The 21,379-nt window shown below is 49.6% G+C and overlaps 1 protein-coding gene and 1 pseudogene across 2 annotated transcripts in view; both read right to left on the bottom strand.

The window, feature by feature from the left end:
- OXCT1 (3-oxoacid CoA-transferase 1) overlaps positions 1-21,379 on the bottom strand; it is a 136,201-nt gene that overhangs the window by 7,200 nt on the left and 107,622 nt on the right. For both annotated transcript variants that reach the window (XM_036279337.1, XM_036279338.1), the window contains 3 exons: positions 18,240-18,329; positions 3,276-3,356; positions 923-1,024 (listed from right to left, as the gene is read on the bottom strand). In XM_036279337.1, coding sequence (XP_036135230.1) covers positions 923-1,024; positions 3,276-3,356; positions 18,240-18,329 — 273 coding nt within the window. The remainder of the gene's footprint in view (positions 1-922; positions 1,025-3,275; positions 3,357-18,239; positions 18,330-21,379) is intronic.
- Positions 10,886-11,931, bottom strand: LOC118642660 (annotated as a pseudogene).

Here is a 21,379-nt window from a genome sequence, read left to right as displayed (position 1 = left end):
GCAAAACGGTTTTTACGGAAATTTGTTATGCACTGATACCAGCCAAGCATGCAGTACCTACAGAAGAAATGGATGAACTATACGCGTGATTTATCAAATACGTTTCGTTAATTGCTTTCTCTAGGATGTTCAGCTGCACGTTCCCCTCATCACAAATATACTCATTTAACTAGTGGTTCTGATCTTTAAAAGGTTGGTGAGAAGCAAATTCTTTTCCTTTTTTTTTTTTTTTCCCCAAAGCCATGTCACCTCTACTTTTGATTAACTTCAAATGCACTGAGCCCTCCTCTCAACACCCAATCATTGGGTGGATTTATAAATAAGCACTTATATTAAAGGGCAACTATTTATATTACAGTATTTTTCTCTTTGCTTTAAAAAGGGATTTGCAGACTTCTTAAGCAGATGCTCCCTGCTGTACTTGTCTACTTCTAAGTCAGGGCTCTAGGCACTGAGCCTTTCTTCAAACGTGAGATATACCTATTTTGTGACAATAATTTGGTGGTATCAGAAGCCCAACGTTCTAATAACTTCAACAGATGGAATAATCAGGCATAGAAGCTAATCCGAGAGAAATTCATAAGCCACAGATGGGTTTCAAAATAAGGAAGTGGCGACTGTGTGCAGCTCACGTTTTCCAGTTAATGGGGTTCAGCTATGACCGACGTGACCCGGTGGAGGACTGACTGCAGGTTTCACAGAGGAGTTGAGAGCTGATGCTCACGCGACCTTCTGTTTCCAGCAGCTCCTGATCCTGCTCCTGCTTCCACCTGCTCTCATCTGGACCCTTCCCTCTACTCCTGTTCTCTGCAAAGGTCAACTCCAACAACGACCACACATGGATGCTTTGCGCTCCGGTAAGCACCATTCATCAAGCTGGTGACGCAGGTAAGTGGCTGGATATGTTCACAGAAACACTTACGGCAAAATCGCACCCAGTGCTCTTTTTGATGTCATCCACCGTCAGGCCTTCCCAGAGCTCAATCAGAGTCAGCCCTTTCTTGCTGTCCACGTCGAACACAGCCTGTGGGAGCCAAAAACACGACAATGACATGTTGAAACAGAAACGAGCTCTCAAGTTCTTAGAGGAGAGACAAGACCCAGGACAAAAGACTCTGAAAGCCAGCCAGGAGGAAATGTCAATCGTAACTACTACATTGTATCAAGAATAAATGCCAGCTTCCTGATTGGCAATTAGGGATGGAGCACTGTCAATGCCAGGGAACAGAGGGGTATTGACTATTGATGGCATTTGCTGCTATTATAACCAGTTATTGGTTTGTTCTTTTTAAAACTACTTTACTTGGGCTAGGTCTAACAATTCTGGTCAAGATTTCAATTCGATGATCAATAGTGATTTGAAGAAAGAAAGGAATGAGGAAAAGTAAAGAGGAAGGAGATATCTGGAAGGTGAAGGCGCAGGGACGGCGGAGGGGATGGCCGGTCAGTGCTGCTGGGTGAAGACTAACAGGAAACAGACGAAGATGCTCTGAAGTGGCCACGGGAAGTCAGAGCAAAGAGCTGGCCAGGCTCTGAAGGGGCCCCGCCTCCAGGTGAACAGGAAACCTTCCTGTGGGCCCTGAGATGCAGTGGCCTGGAGGCTAGCCGAGCATGGGGATCTCCCTCCGGAATGCAAATCCCGGATGCCTGTACTCAGGACGAGACGGCGCCCTCGCCCTGCACGCGCCAGTCCAGCCTCCTGGTGGGTCACGCCAGGGGCGGCCGCGCCAGCAGTGAACAAGCACGCACTGCGGTGGGCGAGCACCATGCTGAGCGTGGACCGGTGACGGGGAGATGGCAGAGCTCGGAGGGCATGTCACTAGGTGGTCAGAAGTACTGGGATGCAGAGAGGCCCCCAGAAGGCTTGGGGAGGGCCCGGGAAGGCTTGCCAGAGGCAGAAATATCGAGCTGAGACACGGATGAGAAGCAGTGAGACAGAGGGCCGGGGTGCGGAGGGCATTCTACGGAGACACGGCTGTGCGAAGTGCCAGGACTTGGTCGGGGGCATGCGACACAGTTCACAGCGTCCAGCGTGGCTAAAGCGGGGCTGATGTTAAGGCAGAAAGTGAGAAACTGAAACTGAGGGGAAAAGTACAAACGGTAACATGCCCGCGAAACAGGCTGAAGCCTGCATGGGAAGCCGCCTGGCAGCTCTCCTTGACCCTGTCCGCAGGCTGTGAGGCCGCCCTCCCCAGCCCGTCACGGCCTGTAGGGGGCGCACCGCTCGGAGGCCCCGCTGCAGGCCTCTGCTCCCCCTCTGCGGCGGCAGTGGGGACAGTGGGGCTCAGAGCAGGCGGTTTCGTCGGACAGGGGATCAGGACGACGCCCTCCTCGCCCACTTCTGAGAATGTGTCCTTCCCACACCCTAGGTTCAAGTCTGGCCAGAAAGACAACTGCCAGAGAGGCTGCGCCCTGGCAGAAGCTTCCAGCTGTTCCTCTGGCCAGCATCCTAAGGGTTCAGTCTAGGGAGCACTGAAATGCTGCAGACAGGGCTGGGGACAGGCGGGGACAGGGCTGGGGACCAGGGCGAGACTCCGGGGTCCACTGTGGGGTCTGTTCTGTCTGCACCCCCACAATCAACACCTGTTTCTGAGTTTCCTAAAATAAAGCCCAACACTTTGTACCTGTGGTTTGGGAAAGCAAAGAAGAAAGGTAGAAATAATAAATATATTCTTAACTTTATATATATCATCCACCTTTAAAGTCCAACCATATGATCAATCAAACTTTTCTTTGACTATATCACAGTCAAAATGACCAAGGCCAGTAGCTGAATTCTGTGTGCCTGTGTGTATTTCCAGAGAGTTGCACATTAAGAATTCTACATCTTGAAACATTAAATTACGGATTTCCCTATTCAGTCTACCACAGATTATACTATTAAACTAATCCTACGGCTACCAATGTAAAACATTTTCAGAAGGTAACAAAGAAAGTTTCTACAAGTACTTATAGCCCGACTGCTGTGGCTCAGTGGCTGAGTATAGATCCATGCACCAAGAAGACGCTGGTTCAATACCTGGTCAGGGCACATGCCCAGGTTGCAGGCTCCGTCCCCAGTGGGGGGCATGCAGGAGGCAGCCAATCAATAGTTCTCTCTCATCGATGTTTCTCTCTCTCTCTCCCTCTCCCTTCCTCTTTCTCAAAATAAATAAATAAATAAAAATAAATAAATAAATAAATAAATACAAACATTAAAAAATAAATAAAAATGCTTATAAATAAAAAAGACGGTGGCAGACATGAGAAGAAATAAAAAGAGAAAGGCATTTTACCTTTTCAGTAATGATGCGGTTCACACACTGCTTCCCAGTTAGTGGCAACGTACATTTCTCCATGATTTTATGTGCATTTCCCTGTTTTCAAACAGAAACGTCAGAAAGAGAAGTGAGGGACCGAGTCTTAGCTCGCACTGACATGCTGTAGGACAGACGGACTGTCAGAGAAACTCTGCGAAGCACAGGCTGCCCACAGCCTTCGCACACTCTGGCCCTTGCTTTCATTCCGGAGGCAGCTCTGTCCCTGAAATAATAATAATAATAATAATAATAATAATAATTCAGGGAGACGCCGAAAGAACAGCCAGCGGCCTACATGATTTGCTCGTGGGACACCCTGCCAGAAACTTGACCTCCCAAGCCTCGGTCCTTATATCATGGATGAGGAATTTCACTTTTAGCAGCCTGCTTATTTCTCTGCTCCGGGGAATGGTCTCCTTGACAGGCACGAGCCATTATTTACCAAGGGTAGGTAGGGAGCATCCACGGACCACAGATGCACAACATCCCTTTAACAAAAATGAATTTGTTAAAAAATGAATACGTCTAGAGAAAACAGAAGCCCTTACCTCCCTTCGGTCCCCTTGGACTTGCTCTCAGTAGGGATTCATTTCCATTTTTTAAGCATTTTCTTTTATACATCTATACATTTTCTTCTTACCTTTGCATTTTAAAATAGTATGTTGGCCATGCAATTTTTCTTGGTTGATCAATCTTAGATATTATCCACTAACACCTGATCGGGGCATATGAAGACATAACCTCCCACAAACCCCCGATCTCCGTCTTCACTCGTCCCCAGTGTAGCTGTCACAGCTTGTCGGCAGCTCCACAGTCAGAACTGACATCGCCCTGACGGAACGACCACGTAGAGCTTGCGCTGCTGGGCCAGGCGGCGGAGCACAGTGCGGCCGTGTTCACGACCCTGCACGGCCGTCTGCTTTCCCTGGGACGCGGCCGTGTTCACGTCCCCGCACGGCCGACCGCTTTCCCTGGGACGCGGCCGTGTTCACGACCCCGCACGGCCGACCGCTTTCCCTGGGACGCGGCCGTGGTCACGTCCCCGCACGGCCGTCCGCTTTCCCTGGGACGCGGCCGTGGTCACGTCCCCGCATGGCCGTCCGCTTTCCCTGGGCCTGGTCTGGGCCTCACTGTTCACTGGTAAAATGTGTGAACTGGCCTAATCCATGTCTTCAAACTTTCCGTTAGGCACAGAACCCTTTCTTCAAACATAAAATAAGAGGGGCTCAGAGTGGAAAACGGGTTTCTACCCACTGACCCCCTACCCCCAACTCCCACCCAGTAGGTAGCCTCTGAGGCACATCCATGGGGCACAGTCGAAACATTAGCTCTGATGATCTGAACTTCAGGTCCTTTTCTTCTGATTATATGAAGCTCCTTTCTAAGTATCAAGCACCAGGAGCCCAAATCCATCTTCCCCTGGAGGCTGAAGGCTAACCTACCGCATTCTAGCTCTTCTATTAAAAATGGCATAATGGCCCTGGCCGGTCTAGCTCAGTGGTTAGAATGTTGGCTCATGGACCAGAGTCCTGAGTTCAGTTCCCGCTAAGGGCACGTACCTTGGTTGCAGTTTGTCCCTGACCCCAACCAGGGTCATGTGGGTGGCAACCACTCCATGGGTCTCTCTCACATCGATCTTTCTCTCTCTCTCTCTTCCTCCCTCTCTCCCTCCTGCTCTATCTGAAGATGAATACAAAAATGTCCTCGGGTGAGGATTAAAAACCAAAAAAATTATTAAAATGGCATAATGCTTCTACTGCCTCCTTTTGGATCTAAAAGCACCACACACAATGTCACCATCACCTTGATTCAGCTCAAGGTTTACCTGCTACAGTGTGCACCTGCCTGTGGTTTCTGCCTCTCTCAACACTGCTCAGAGCAAGCACGTGGTGCTCGGAGACTAGGAATTTCAGGTAACTGGGCTTTTCAGTTCTACATGGTCGTTTCATGAAGGAAACTAACTCCTTGTGAGAACCTGCCAAGTCACCCACACACCAGTAATGAAAAGGTTGTGTGTACTAAACCCAGCGCATGGCACAGAAGGTACGCACTGTTTTTTGAATGAATGAATGAATGAATGAATGAGGTAGAAAATGGAAGTCTATTGGGAATCTTGAATGGATTTCAAAGAAAGACAAGCTCTATTACTTTAATTTAGTTAAAACTGGTGCTTAAGACATATGAAGTGGTTAGACATTATACCTTTAATAACAAGTTATATGCCTCTGGGTCTTAAAAATCAATTAAAATATTTTTTAAAAATGTTTGCTACAATCTACTAGCACTTTAAAAAAAATATATTTATTAATTTGTTTTTGTTACAGATGTTTTTCATTTTTCCCCCACTGACACCTTCCTCCCCTTCCCTGGTGCCCCATCCCCAGCTTTGTTGTCTATGTTCATTGGTCATGCATACATGTATGTAAGTTCTGTGGTTTATCTCTTCCCCCACAAACCCCCCTTCCTCTGAGGCTTGTCAGTCTGTACCCCACCTCTATGTCTCTGGGTTAATTTGGTTCATCAGTTTGTTTAGTTCATTATATTCCAAAAATAAGTGAGATCGTGTGGTATTTGTCTTTCTCTGGTTGGCTTGTTTCACTTAGCATAACACTCCCCAGCAGTAGAGGAGTGGATTAAAAAGCAGTGGTACATACACACAACGAAGTACTATGCAGCTGTAAGAAAGAAAGATCTCTTATCCTTTGAGACGACATGGAGGGACCTGGAGAATCTACCAGCTCTTAAGTTCCTATATAAAGTTGGACGTGTCATTACACAGAAAATGGCCTAAACACAATTCCTGAGACCCACAAAGGTAGCGAAACCAGGACGCGTGGTCAGGGACAGACCGCTGGCGGTCTAGAAAACCGGCACCACTGTGACCCGGCCAGGAGACAGGCAGCCAGGCGCCTCCACCACAGTCGGCTCCGGGACGTAACGCAGACGAAGGAGAGAGAAAACGAAATGCAGAAAGGTTGCGGGATGTCGCAGCCTCAACATTCAAGACGAGGTCAGCTATGACGTCAGTGTGGTCTACTCCCACTCTGGGCTCTGTTCCCACCTCGAGGGGCTGAGCCCTACACGGGGGCATGGCAGCTGCACAGATTAACGGCTCACAAAAGAAAAATAATTGCTGAGTTTTTCACATTTAAAACTAAATCCTAAAGAGAGACGCAGTGGCCCTGGCCAGTTTGGCTCAGCGGTTAGAGCGTCGGCCTGCGGTACAGAGAGACCCGGGTTCGGTTCCTGCTAAGGGCATGTACCCCGGTTGCAGTTTGTCCCCGGCCCTGGTTGGTCGTGCGGGTGGCAGCCACTCGATGTGTCTCTTCTCATCGATGTTTCTCTCTCTCTCTCTTCCTCTCTCTCCCTCCCACTCTATCTGAACAAAAAATGGAAAAATGTCCTCGGGTGAGGATAAAAAAAAAAAAAAAGAGAGAGAGAGACGCAGTGTAGTGGAGTAGTAAAGAGCCCTATGTGTGAGAAGTCTGAAGACCTAGTTTTTCTTGACGCTGCCACCTCATCACCGGGGCCCTGGAATTCCTTGCGCTGTCGTCCTCCCTCCAGCTGCCTTGACCGCCACAGGAATCGGACGGACTGCTGGGCAGCGCAGTAACCAGGAGGGTCCGAGCTACACGCCAACATCCGGACTGTGGGCCTTGTTCGCCCGTGTCCTTCTGCTTCCTTCCCCAGAGAGATGTCAGAAGAGGCGGAGGAATGGTGTACAGTGCAGTGTTAAAACTGCTGAGGGCGCCCAGGCCCAGTGTGCCCCGATGGGCCAGCTTCCTCACGACCTTGGTGAGGAGCTGAATCTCCTTCCTCCTGCTCCTCCCGCGCTGACAGGCCTCACGGAAGACCTAGGAATTCACCTCCTGACTGTGAATGACCCCGAGCCATCGCACTTGCCATTACTTGCTTCATGATGATCTCGGTTTAATTCTTTAGACATGTGGGTGAAGTCCTGGGCTAAGCTTCTTCAGTAAAAGACAACCCTGGTTAAACGATAATAAATCCCCTGTTATCACTGCAATTAGCTTCATGCTATCACAGTAAACGGAGCCCCGAAAAACACGCTCTTCTGCAGAACTTGAAGATGGTTGCGTTTGCTGTCAACATTTCATTCGCCAGAGCAACAGAGCACTCCCGCAAGACTGCTTTCCACCGAACCCCGTATTTCACATCACACCCCGTCTCACGCCCACCTTTGCTGTTAAGTGCTTCTGAGATGTGGCTGTAGCGTATCGCCCCTCCGAGGCACCTTCTCTGGGCATGCCCTAATGATGGACTAAAGGGAAGGCAAGTTCTGCAAGACGGTTGCTCCCTAAGAGACCAAGTCCTCCAGCCTCTGCTTGTGCCACCTGGAGCACACACATCACCATATATGTACCCTTAGAGCACACACATCACCATGTATGTACCCCTGGAGCACACACATCACCATGTATGTATCCCTGGAGCACACACATCACCATGTATGTACCCCTGGGGCACACACATCACCATGTACCCCGGAAGCACACACATCACCATGCATGTACCCCTGGAGCACACACATCACCATGTATGTACCCCTGGAGCACACACATCACCATGTATGTACCCCTGGAGCACACACATCACCATGTATGTACCCCTGGAGCACACGCATCGCCATGTACCCCTGGAGCACACGCATCGCCATGTACCCCTGGAGCACACGCATCACCATGTACCCCTGGAGCATACGCATCGCCATGTACGTACCCCTGGAGCACACACATCGCCATGTATGTACCCCTGGAGCACACACATCGCCATGTACCTACCCCTGGAGCACACACATCACCATGTACCCCTGGAGCACACGCATCACCATGTACCCCTGGAGCACACACATCACCATGTACCCCTGGAGCACACGCATCACCATGTACCCCTGGAGCACACGCATCACCATGTACCCCTGGAGCACACGCATCACCATGCATCCCTGGAGCACACACATCGCCATGTACCCCTGAAGCACACACATCACCATGTACCCCATCACCCCACGTTCACGTGGGTACTGGAATAACCTAGTTATTAACAACAGGAAAGGAGCAACGGGAAGGCCAAACATTACAGGCCTGTCGCTGGGCAGCTTCCCCAGGAAGCTAAAGCTTACACTCTCCAGGGAGCCTCCTGTCTGTTCCCCGAAGACCACTGGGGGAAGGGACTGGACAGGGAGAGAACAGACACAGGCCAGTAAAGTTGGGGTAACACTGGGAAGTCACTTGCCTGTCAGTCACACCTGGGAACAGGTCACTGGCCAGAATGGGGAATTTGGGATAGGTAATGCCCTGAACGAAGGAGTTCACTCCCTTGTGCTGTGCTTGACTCCAGGCGTGCAGGGCTCACTCCTGCCGCCTGGCACTCACCCACACCGCCCACGGCCCTGTAGACCCCACACGCCACCGGCTGATGGGCTGCAGCCAGCCTGGGCTGACCTGGCCCGGGCTGCAGCATGGACAGAAGCTCCATCTGGCTCTGCTTCTAGCTCTGCTTCTAGCCCTGCTGCACTTGCGCTACGACGGCGCCAAGGGAAACGGAACAGGAAACCCAGCGGTGTCAGTCCACACAAACAAAGCTCTCTACCATATATCATCCCCCCGTGGGGGCCTCCGGAGACACTTACTCCAGGGGCGCCCCACGGACCCCACTCCCACTAGCAACGGAGAAAGGCCACCCACGCTCTTCCCCGACAACAAAATGGCAACATCCTGCCTACTCTTTGGGACTTGGCTCAGGTGTCAGGTTCCCGCAGAACCTCTCCAACAAACCCTCTCCAGGGCCTCCCGTGTCCAGGGACACCCAGTGCTTCCCTCACGCTGTCGGAGCTGTGAACGCCACGTGGCCGAGTGTCAGAGCCCACTTGAGGCTGCTCTAGTCCTAAGACACGTATGTCCCTTCCTGGCACCTGAGCTCCCCGGGAGGAGTACAGCTGCCCACGCGTGTGGCGCTGCGGGACATTGGAGCCACAGACCCAGGCATGCTCAAAGGGACAGGCAGCCAGCACAGGCTGCAGAACGAGACACAGGCTTATAGGTAACGAGAGAGTGACTGCGGTTTCCCCACCGCCCTGCTGCCCCAGACTGAAGCTCCAGGCTGCGTTCATCTGCTGAAAAGAGGGACCCCGGAGGCTGGGCTTGGCCAGAGGATGTTCAGCTCTGTGGCTGGTGGCACAGAACCCACTGCAGGGCCCTTTGGGCCGAACTCCCGTGAAAGGGGCCTAAGCGTCAGGTCACACCCTCGAGCCTTCTGCCTACGGGTCTCAATGCTTAAAGCAAGTGACGCAGCTTCTATAGGGGCCCACAGAGATAAAAGATCGGAACGTTGCACCGCTGAGCACAAGACTGTCACGCGCTCGACGTGGTACACAGAAAGGATATACGGAGCCCTGGCTGGTTTGGCTCAGGGGTTAGAGAGCCGGGGTGCGGACCAGAGAGTCCCGGGTTCAGTTCCCACTCAGGGCACACGTACCTCGTTTGTGGTCTGTCCCCGGCCCCGGCTGGGGTCGGGTGGGAGGCAACCAGTCGATGTGTCTCTCTCACATCAATGTTTCTCTCTCTCTTCCCCCCTCTCTCCCTCCTGCTCTATCTGAAGATAAATGCAAAACAATGCCCTTGGGTGAGGATAAAAAGAAAAAGAAATACAGGGCTTGCTAAATACGGGAAGTCGAGGTATGCAGCCTGGAAGGACTAGGTGCGGCTGCTCACGCCGAGTTTACCCTCACGGGATACCTTCCGCCTTTCCCCTTGTTCAATAGCGAGGGCGACAATCCACACTGGACGTCGCCGGAAAGCCTCCGCCAGCTCCGAAGCGGAGAATAGCCACCATTACCGATGTTTTCTGTAATGTGGATGCAATAACACTTTGTGGTTACAGGCCCATTCTCAAGGGGAACACTCTCCGAATGAGCCGATACACACAGCAAGCCATTTCCCTGAAAAGTCTTCAGGGCCGGGCAAGCTTGGAATAGAAGGCCATTTCTCTTCTGTCACGCAAAACCTTTATGTCGGCCTCTTGTTCTCTCTGAAGACTGCGGTCAGGTCTCCAGCCCAAGGACGCAGAGCCCAGGAATTAGCAGGCATCATCCTCTTTCCACTCGTGAACTGCTGTGGTCACTGAGCGAGGGTCTCTCGGCTTCAGTTTGCCTTTCGAGACCTGTGCGCACGCCGCCATGGGATGCGAAGTTATTACTTTAATGACATTCTCTAAGACATTTTCAAGGTGTTTCCTGGTCGTTGCCCTGTGTTCTGCTCTTCCCCGCATTGTAACATTTTTTAAAGGGTTCTGAATGTCTGGTTTATTGGACAGCATGGACAAGGCAGGTTCAGATTATTTTACCAAAAGAACTCAAGCTGAGCAAAAAAAAGCAACTGGGCTCGGGAGAAAAACAAGTGTCCCGCCTACGGCACAAGGGCCCCGAGACTCCCCCTGCTACACGAAGTTGGCATGAGGGCGCAGCAAGCTGTGGCAGACAGAACCCAGGGTCCCTCAGGGACCAAGCGTGTGTCCGTGGCCAGGAAAACCAAGCTTTCCACAGAGCAGCCGCGTTCACAAGACGGTCAGGTGGACTTGGGTTTTGCTTCTGTACCAGTCACTTGGCGACGGAGATCCCGTCTTCAGGACTCCGTGTCGCCACTGTACACGTGTAAGATGACGCCGCTGCAAGGGTGGTCCCGTTGTTACTGAAGACGAGGGACGCAATGCCGTTGGGGTGCCGAGGGAACTGGCACAGAAACTCGCTTTTCGTTAAACGCCCTCCAAGTATTCACAAATCCCTCAGAACCACCTGCGGCAAACGTACTGCGGATGGTGGGGAAGGCGACGGCATCAGCTGGGTAAGTCTCGACCTCATTCTCTTCCAGTCTGTGACACCTGAAGGCACACTCTGTGCCTCGGGGCTGGGGTCCAAGCACTCAGCTGCCACTAGGCCTTCAACAGAGTCCCGGACATAACCCTGCCTGTTGGAAATGCTCGTGTGCAACGAGGCTCAGCTGGCAGGGGGCCCGGCGCTGCTGCCCAGAGCCCAGGTCCTGAAAGTCCCACACCACCCCTCTGCGGCCCGCGGTGCCCACAGTCAGCCTGTCTCCAGAGGTGCCAGGGTGTACAGCTCTGCAGGCTGAGAGAAGATCCCCGCATTACAAGGAGTTCTGGGATCCCACAACTTAACAGTCTGATCCCAATCCCATCACCATCGCTCTTATTTCTGGGCAGTGTTCAACACTTCCGATGGGGCATCGGAGTTCCAGCGAGACCTTCTTGATCGGTGTTCAGTCATGCATTTCCAGTTGATGATCTGTCCCCCTCCAGGCACGTGTTGGATGGTGGCAGGCGCGGTCCAGGAGGCCCCCCGTGCTGGGACCTGAGCCGCATGGAGTGGCCGGCAGGTGGTACAGGCGCCCCAACGTGTTCCAGGACGAGGCCGGTGGGAATTGCGAGGTGTGGGGCTGAACTTCCCCGGGGAGATGCCGTCCTTGGGCAGCTGGTTCAGCGTGAACTCGTCAGAATCCTTCCTCTCGGCTTTCCCTCCGGAGCAACGTGGCTGCCACCCCGCTTCGCCCAGAGCACCCCGATAACATGCTTTTGATGCTTTTGCAGGCATTTCCATTGTTAGGGGAGAAATACAAAGGCACTTGTGTTTTTTTAAGGGTGAATATGTTTTTCCAAACACATTCAGCCATGAATTATTAACAAATTATAAAATATTGACAAACTTTTGTGAACAGAAAAAACGTTAAACTAGCTGAAACTATGTTAAATATCAATTACCCTACCAAAGGAGTGTTTCATTTATCTGGGGATACTTTTCCATGTTGCTGAAAATCATCTCAAAAATGTTTCCCAGAAAAGAGTTTCTTAAAAAAGAACCTTTCACATATGTTGGTTTTTGGTAATACATTTGGTCCAAAATAAGTAAGATTAATAAATGTCATCTATTTTTTATAATCCCTGATCCCATAAAGGAAAGACAAGTAAACCACTGTTCAAGATTTCCATATGACACCTTCACTATCAGACACAGACTGAAGTTAATAAAAACACTATTCACAAAGCTTTATTTTCAACTTTTCATGACAATATAATTATGACGCCTTTTATCCCTTCAGAATCCAAACCTCCAACTGTAATAAAAATAAAATCTAAACCTGTTTTAGAAATAGAGCTTTCATTTATGTTCTTTAAAACAGGTATCCAAGTTTGCTTGTTTGCAATAAATGACAACTCTGACTGCATTCTTGGCTTTTGTGCCCTGAGCGCTATACCCTTGGGAACGCACCTCCAGTGCGCAATGCTGCGGGCAAAATGCTTCCCTTCCATCGTTAGTGGTGACGATGTTTTCCAGGCAGAGAAGTTGAGCAGAGACAGTGGAGGCCCAGAGGCAGAATACACAGATGCTCAGCCTGCTTTTGCTCTTCATTTCCACTTGACTTTTATCGGGATATTTAACATCTCTGAATTCAGTTTGTCTTCGAAAGGGAAACAGTAAGACCTGTCTCACGAGAGTACTGCAATAATAAAATAAAAGCAGTATATACAACTGCTTGGAGAAGTGAAAAGTGCCCTCTATGGCCAAAGGTCCATTATGATTTGAAGAATTAATGAGTTCAACGTATTTATTGAGTCTTAATGTGCATCAGGTATGATTCTCCCCAGTTGTGAGGGGAGACAGAGCCCTGTCTGTGTAGAGCTTAGTTTAGTGAAGAAAGGACATGAAGAAGTGGGGGGACTTCTGTTTTATACAACAGAGTAGCCAGGAAAAGCTCCTCTGGTATTTTGAGCAGAGACCTGAGTGAACTGAAAGAGCGAGCCACGCAGGTGCCCACGGAGGCACGGGAGCAGAGAATGGCGAGTGCAAAGGCCCTGAGGCAGGAAGATGTTTGGAATGTTCCAGAAACGTACAGGAAGAGAGTATGGCTGGGGCTCAGAGGACAAGAAGGAGAATGATAGTAGACAGAACCAGAAGGACAGTGGAGTTGGAGTCAACAGACTACGAAGGGCCTTAGAGACAATGGTAAGGATTTTGAACTTGAATTTAAGTGAGATGGAAAGCCACAGAGGGTTTCTGAGATGAAGAAATGATGTGATTTATATTTTTAAAAAATCACTCTGAGCCCTGTATGGAAAACAGAATGTGTGTGCGTGTGTGTGTGTGCATGTGTGTGTGTACGCGCTTCCCCCCAACTCTCTGTTTGCTCTTCACCAACAGGGACCTCACTGTAAATCCCTCAACATGCACTGACCTCCTGCACCTGGGCCCACTCCCTCGACCTGCAGGGCTCTGGGACCAGCTTCTCTGGCCCCGCCTTCGGATCTCCATGCAAAGGCTACACCCCAGGGACAGTTACCTGATAAAGGACCCGGGTGCTCGACTCCGCAGCTACTCTCTACACTCGTCTAGTTTAAGTATTGATTTCGATGGCTCTTCCCCATGAGACTCGGAGCTGCCTACAGGAAAGACCCCATCTTTCCCTTCTGCAGTTCTCAGACTCAATTACGATGCCTGGCATACGGTGTCTGGTCCTCAGTAAACATTTGACGCCCGCATAAACAAGTAAACTAACACACTCCTAGAAGGGAATTCTACCCAATTTCAAGCCAAAGCATCAAAGAATTCCCTTTGCTCATTCACAAGGCCAGAGGTGGAAGGCACTAAGCCCACGACTTCCTCGAACCGGCTCGCTTACGTGGGCCTGAGCAGGGGCAGAGGGAGCCGTAACGGGGAAGGGGACAGAGGTGGGAGCGCCTGAGACAGGACACAGCATGAAGCCTGGAATCAAGGCCGGTGGCTGCGGGCAGCTGAGGACCCAGTGGGGCTTTTGTCGGACCGGTCACTCTGCTGTACGTCACTACGGCAAGGAGGGTCGGTCCGTCGGGCAGCGCGGGGGCCTTCGGAACAGTGCAGGGCGACAAGCACCCCGACAAGAAGAGCTGCGCAGGAGGGCGCAGACCCCGGGGCCATGGCGGGCGAGAACTGAAGTGCAGGGTGTGGGGTGCGCAGAAAGGCCACGGGAGCCTGTCCAGGGGCGCCGGGGGATCTTCACTGCTTAGTGGGTGAAGCAGAAGGAAGGGGCGTCAGGGAAACAGTAATGATTTCCCGCGTGTGCTGCCGGCAGGTGGGTGCAGAACAGCCAGGTGGGTTGTCTAATAAGGAGGAAATACAGGTCTAGACCACCAGAGAACCGCGGTGTGCAATTCAGTGGGAAAATAAAGATTCCAGAGCGAGAAACAGCAGTGGGTCCAAAACTGTAGATAGCGGCCGAGAAAGGTCAGAGGATGGGAAAGGCAGAGAGGCGAGGATGGGGTTCTGAGGGCCCTGAAGGAGCCCACAGAGGGGGACAGGGCACCGAGGGTCCGGCTTGAGGGCAGCTCTGTGGGAACATGGTTTACGACCTTAGGTCCAACGCCACTGCGGCAGAGCCAGAGGAGAGAAAACAAAGTCCAACGAAATCGGCTTCATCTTCAAAGACATGCTCAAATATGATACACACGGCAAACACTCAAACGCCACTGACCCAAACTCGGTCACATGGACGCACCTACATGCAAGGGAGTGTGGGAAATGTCGTCTATCGCCGCCTGGTGTGTATGTGCCCAGGTAAAACGTGCAGGAGTCTAACACAGGAGGGAAGAGGGGCAGAGGGAGACTAAGAGACACAATTCGATTTTCCGATTGTGTTACGTTCTTTGCTGATACCTATCTCACCAAAGCAAAGAGAACAGAAGAAAACAAAAAGAGGTAATTCTAACCCTAGAGCTTCAAGTAAAGGGCGGGTGTGGGCGGGATGCGGGTGCAGGGGTGGCTTCGTGGGGCTGCGGCTGGGAGGGCATGAGGGGCACCGGCGGGGCCACAGGAGGGAGACGCCAGCCTCTGCCACTCGCCGGGAGCGGTCCCCACCGCCTGCACCCATCTCCCTTCACACATCACCGCGGGGCTCATGAGGTTCCGTACGTGCGATGCCAGCACAGGGCCTCGCACCTAGTGAGGACTCAAACTGGTTCTCACTCTGCTCCTTTTCTTCCTGTTTTTAGAGGGCAGAGGACATGCCAAGAAAGGAAAAGAAGAAAGAAGGTGGCTGACACCACAAAACTGTGCCGACTTTGCAACGTGGCCCGCGACTCTGATGTCTAAGCTTAAAGGGAGATCGCGCCGCCGGGCCAGGTGGACACCAGTGCCTGCTGCCCGGTCCCGAGAGGCAGCTTCAGGCAGGGAAGCGTCGTGAAGGTTCCTCTCGAGCAGCCCTGCAGGCAGCCGGTTCCCAACACCAGCAGCTGCTGGCTGCCTGCAATGCCTTGCAAGGGAAGTTTCCTGTCTCATCAGAATGACAAGGACAGCAAAGGCATGCCTTTAAAGGTCAGGTAATGCTCTATTTATAAGCAACTGCACCTGTTCCCGTGACCACCTGTGCCTGAAAACCCCGGCGGCTCCACCCACTTACCGAAACACAACCCCAGCAGCCTCAGCACCTGAGATGAGATGTCTCTTCTCAGGCTTTCATCCTTCACTGTACAAGTGTCACTCTTGTGTCTTACAAAACCCTAGGGGCTTGTCCCCCGGGCTGCCGACTTAACCATTAGGCAGAAGTTACCTGGCATGTCCACCAGAACAGATCGTTACCTGAGAGGCTGCGAGGAGGGAAACCTGCCTCCTCTCTATCTCCTTTCCAGGCTCGACCAACTGTGTGGCCAGAGTGAACGATGCAGCAAAGCAGCCGCGAGGCCTCCACGCTGCCTTGAGCTGGGCCAGTAACAACGTGTCCAGGTGAACAGTACCCGGTAGCAACCACACACCCTGGGACCACGGGCAAAAAGCGAAGCTGGCGAGAAGAGAAACCTCTGTTGGTTAGTTTTCAAGGCATTAAGTGTGAACACAGCACTGCTGTTATTTTGATCACAACTATATTTGTGTTCATTTATTCAAGTGAAAGTATCTAGGGGAGAATTTCTAACTTCAGTTCTGGTCTAAAACTCAATGTCATTTCCCCAGTGAGAGAAGAAAAAGAAGAAATGGTAAGAAAATAAACATCCTGTGTCTGTGCCAAGCTTTAACGAGGGATTTCCAATCAGAAATCAAAGCACCATTTCTTTTCCTCTACCAAAAATTCTAGCTGAGGAGAAAGAAAATATTTGAAACAAAGGGGAGAGAGAGAATTTGCTACACACAGGCCTAATGTTTTGAAAACAAATGCACAGAAATAACCTGAACCGAGTTGGATTTAAGTAACAACAAAAGAAAAGACAGAGTGTTATCCAAATAGACATACTGTTCCAGAGAAGATCTGGGTTTCATTTGCATGCTTGGCATCCTTCTGCCTCTGAAATGAAGTACTTGGATGCTTCTGCAAGCATCTCTCAGAAGTAACCTGTGTTGGTTTCATTTCCAATGTCTCATGTTTATGCTTTGCTGGTCACGTCCCACTGTTTACTAAACAATTTATGATAATTCCACCTTTATTACAGTTTTCGCGACAGAACCGTTTGGCGGCACACATCACTCTGTACCAGAACTCCCCATGGGGAGTAAGTCAGGTGCTAATCCTGCCACTGCATGATCCCCCACTGTGCTGCACCAGCCAAGGAAATCAGGGCCAGCGACTACCACTTCCACACAGAACAGCAGGTCCTGAGGTGGGGACAGGTGGAGTTTGCTTTAAAACTAAGAATGATAAAGAATAAAGGAAAGTGGACAAAGGGCATAGAGAACGAAGAGGGTACCACCCGATAGCAACTTTTCAAATCATCCAAAGCCCATGGATTCAGGTCAGGAAGGTGGTTACGTTCAGCTGGTCCGAAGACACTGAGTTGGTAACAAGGAAGGAAGTTACAGGCTGCTCTGAGTGGAGACCCCAGGTCTAATCTCAGCTCCGCTAGTTAAGTGACCTCAGGCAAGTTACTTGTCTGAAGCTGTTTCTGGAACCATAAAAGAAACCTATGATCAAGTTCATGCACTTGTGCACACACACACAAGTGCTTAGTGTGCTGTTGGCACTCAGTGAGTTCAATAAATGAAAGCTACCATCATCACCACCACCACCACAATCATCACCATCATCTCCACCACCACCATCACCATCATCACCACCACTACCACCATCATCACCACCACCACCATTACCATCACCACCACCACCATAATCACCACCACCACCACCACCACCACCATAATCACCACCACCACCACCACCACCACCATCATCACCACCACCATCACCATCATCACCACCACCGTCACCACCACCACCACCACCACCATCATCATCATCACCATCACCACCACCACCATTATCCTCATCATTACCAACACCATCATCATCATCATCATCATCAAATGTAAGTTTCCATGAAGTCAATGATTTTCATCTATGTTTGGTCACTGCCAAACCCCATCAGTACCTAGCACTTAATAGGTACTCAGCAAATATTTGATGATTTGTTAAAGCAAAACTAAAAATACTTTCCAGAATCAGGATGTTTGCTGTCACCAAGTCCACAATTTCCTAACACCTAAAATGGCACCTCACAGCCTTGGTAAGAGGCCATATTGTCCATTTGAAAATAACTGTTGTTAAAAAACTTATATGCTGTTCTGTTTTTCATTATTCACACAGATAACAACAACTATAATTATCTTTAAAACTGAATCAACACATCTGCCTTGACATCTTTTCACTGCTTTTGAAGACATTATAGCTTTTACTTTCAATGTGTATACAAGGCAAACAATCAAAGAAGGCCCTGATGTGTGTGCTTCACTCGAAGTTAAACAACCATGTAGCTAAATGATAACAGATAACTGCCTCTATTTGTAATCTTTCTCTCAAAATATAAATGCTATCAACTTGTATAAGCCAAAGGAAAACCACGGTTGTGCGACAGGATCTTGGCGCATTGTGAATTTCCAAAAGCAGCACCTGTTACCTTTGCAGAATGCTCCATGGTGACCACCACCTTGGTTTTGGCACTGGACACGAGATCCATCGCACCTCCCATCCCTTTCACCATCTTGCCCTGTAAAATGGAAACAGAAAATAAGAAGTAATTCTCTGTCTTCCACTTCTTTAGTATGTGGCAGAACAAAATTCACTGGTAAGAAGAAGCCACTGGCACAATTAATGAGAAAAAATAAATCATTAATCTTCATTGCTTAGTACTTGAAGGTTAACAACCTTAATATTCTGTTATTCTATGGTTAAAGGATAAGCTCAAGATTAACACAACAAAGTCATTTATGAAGTGTGGCTAACAATAGCAATAAGACAATCAGATAAGAAAAATCTTAAGAGCCTTCATAGAATTCTGGCCTATTGCTATTCTTATAATAACATGAGATTGAAATCCACTTGCCCGTAATATCCATTTCTTTCATGTTAAACACAGAATTGTCACTACCAAGTCTTCAATGACCGACCCTTTCTAAAGCAGCCCCTTGGATTTTCTGCAGAATAAAATGCCGTTTGGTAGCAGCCTGAGGCATTCATGGTGTCTCCCTAGCAATGATTCATATGAAAGGGGTGGGGTCTGTCTTTTTAAAACTTGACATTCATCTTGCTCTTAACCAAACAAACCAAAACAAAATGAAAAACATATTCCTGTTCAGCCAAAACAGAACCATAGCAGAGCTCAGGCTCCTTCCGCCATCACCGTTCCAATCCTGCTCATCTGTCCACGTCCTCATTCATTCCACAGAGAGCAACGCCCGGTGCGCCACACCTGAACAGCCCCACTGTCTAGTCCATCTCTTGTCTGCAGAGTTTTGGACAAAGCAAGTGTTTTAGGAGATGATGAAATAAATTCTCACGCAAGTACATGGAGGAGAATGTCTTCTAATGTTGAAACCTCCTTCACATTTCATTTATTTTTTAATCCAAGTCCTCTTGCTGATTTGAGAGTAAACTCCTACAGGGTTCTCAGCTCCTTCCCCACAATTTCGTAGCTGTAAGGAGACAGAACAATGCGCCTCCACCTGGTTTTAGAGCACTCTGGAATCCCCTGGCTTCAGAAATATTTTAGAAGTCATTGCAACATGGCATGAACATGAATTGGATGTGTAGCATGAAGGGGAGAAGCGAGCCGTCGGGATGTTCTCGTGGTTGGAGCCCACGCTGCACGAGATGGGCAGCAGCTGGCCAGGTGTGGGGGGCGGGAAGCAGGAAAGGAGAGTAAGGTACAAAACGAATCTGTCTTCAGGCACGTCCGTCTGAAGTGACGCAGAAGGACTGTGGAAATGTGTCACTCTATCCTTCCACGAGCAGTGTCTGCATCCCCAGGCAGCGGCAATTTTACCAAGTGGGCACCAGGTTATATATTTCTGTGGGCACCACGGATACCTCATGGTATGAAATATGGGTAAGTCAGAAAGGGAAGCAATAAATGTTTAGCATAAATTCCAATACTAAGGAAATCTGAAAATTTTAACACATGAAACACAACAGCAAGTCCATTTTCAGATGTCTGCACCTGCTGTGGTAAGAACAACGCCAGTCTCAGTAGGCTGGGCTGGGTCCTTGGGCGGGCTCTTAGGGTGTTAGTGCTAGAACAATGGAGAAGCCAAAAAAACCCAGAAAACTGAGCTAGTGTGTTAAAAAGTCCTTGAATAAAAAATTTAAAAATGTTAAAAAAAAAAAAAAAGTATCTCTTGAATGAGAATATACCACAGGCAAATTCTGTCCACAGTAACACAATGATTACAGGTAAAAGCTCCTGACAGACCCGGACTGTGTTCAATTAGGGGAAGCTGAAGTATATATTTTAAATCGTTGTCAATTATTTCAGAACTATTTATAGAGCACCTACTGGGTACAAAGCACTAGCTGGCAGGTGTATAAAGAGCTCTAAAACCTGGTGGAAGAACCATCTTTTGTTTCTGTGAGAAAGAACATTCTCGCGTGGCCCAATGTAAATGAACGGCCTTCGTCACTCCAACTCGGATGAAGTGATGTCTCACCTGCAAAGCACACGTACCAATTTCAAAGCACTGTATTAATACTTAAATATCTTGTTTCCAGGAGTGAAAAATATGCAAGATTAGGTGCAAAACACCTGGCGTCCACTCTATTAACCCACTGGGTGATGCCGGCAAAATAACAAGTCTCTCTGAACTTGGGTTCATGATCCGTAAGTCAGGAATAAGAACATCTGCCCTATCACCCAGCTGCTGCGAGAGGGCATAAGATAACGCACAGAAAATCGTGTAGTAAATAAAGTTCATAACTGTGCTGACTTCAGTCTTCGAAGTCAGTCCAATTTACTGAATGTCCAGTAAGAGCCTGGCCCATACTAGGTCCTGGAGTAAGAGAGGATCAAACCAGACTTCTCTTCCCCATAAACCTTATTGTCTGAGGAAGGGAAAGTATTCGTGAGTAATTCAAGAGACTTGGATCAAATTTCCTTCCTCTAAAAGAAGCACACCCCATCTGTAACAAAAATAAATCAATAAAAATTGCAGAAAAAGAAAAATGAATGTACCTAAAGCCAAAGTAAATAAATAATAAAAGAGGCACACTCCACCTCTCCCTCACGTGCAAGGCACAGCTAAGTGCCTTTGCCCTGGGGCCTTGTGCTGTTCAGTATGTGAGTCTATCACAGCAAATTTCAACTTTTTCTCCTTCTATTTTTTAAATTTTTTTCCTTTATTGATTTTTTTAGAGAGAGAGAAAGGGAGAGGGAGAGAGAGATAGAAACAGCGATGAGAGAGAACATCGACTGGCCGCCTCCTGCATGCCCCCACTGGGGATCAGGCCCACAACCTGGGCGTGTTCCCTGATCGGGAATCGAACCCATGACCTCTTGGTGCCTGGGTCAACGCCCAACCACTGAGCCACACCGGTCGGACTCTCCTTTCTTTTCTTTTTCCTTTTTTGCATGGTACGTGCTTGGATGAATGAGCGGACAAACGGATCAAACAGACACGAGCACGGGCCAGTTCTGCAGCAGAGAGGATGCAGCCGCTGCGTCTGGGGAGCAGAGACCAGAGGGGCTCGGGGACCTCCCGGGGAGCGCTGCGTGGGAGCGGCCGCCAGCCGGGAAGGAGAACAGCGGCGCCGTCTCCCAGAGCCACT

Source organism: Molossus molossus, unplaced genomic scaffold, assembly GCF_014108415.1.
Source record: "Molossus molossus isolate mMolMol1 unplaced genomic scaffold, mMolMol1.p scaffold_m16_p_3, whole genome shotgun sequence".
Taxonomy (NCBI): domain Eukaryota; kingdom Metazoa; phylum Chordata; class Mammalia; order Chiroptera; family Molossidae; genus Molossus; species Molossus molossus.
Note: the sequence above shows the minus strand (reverse complement) of the source record. Positions and strands in the feature narration are given on the sequence as shown.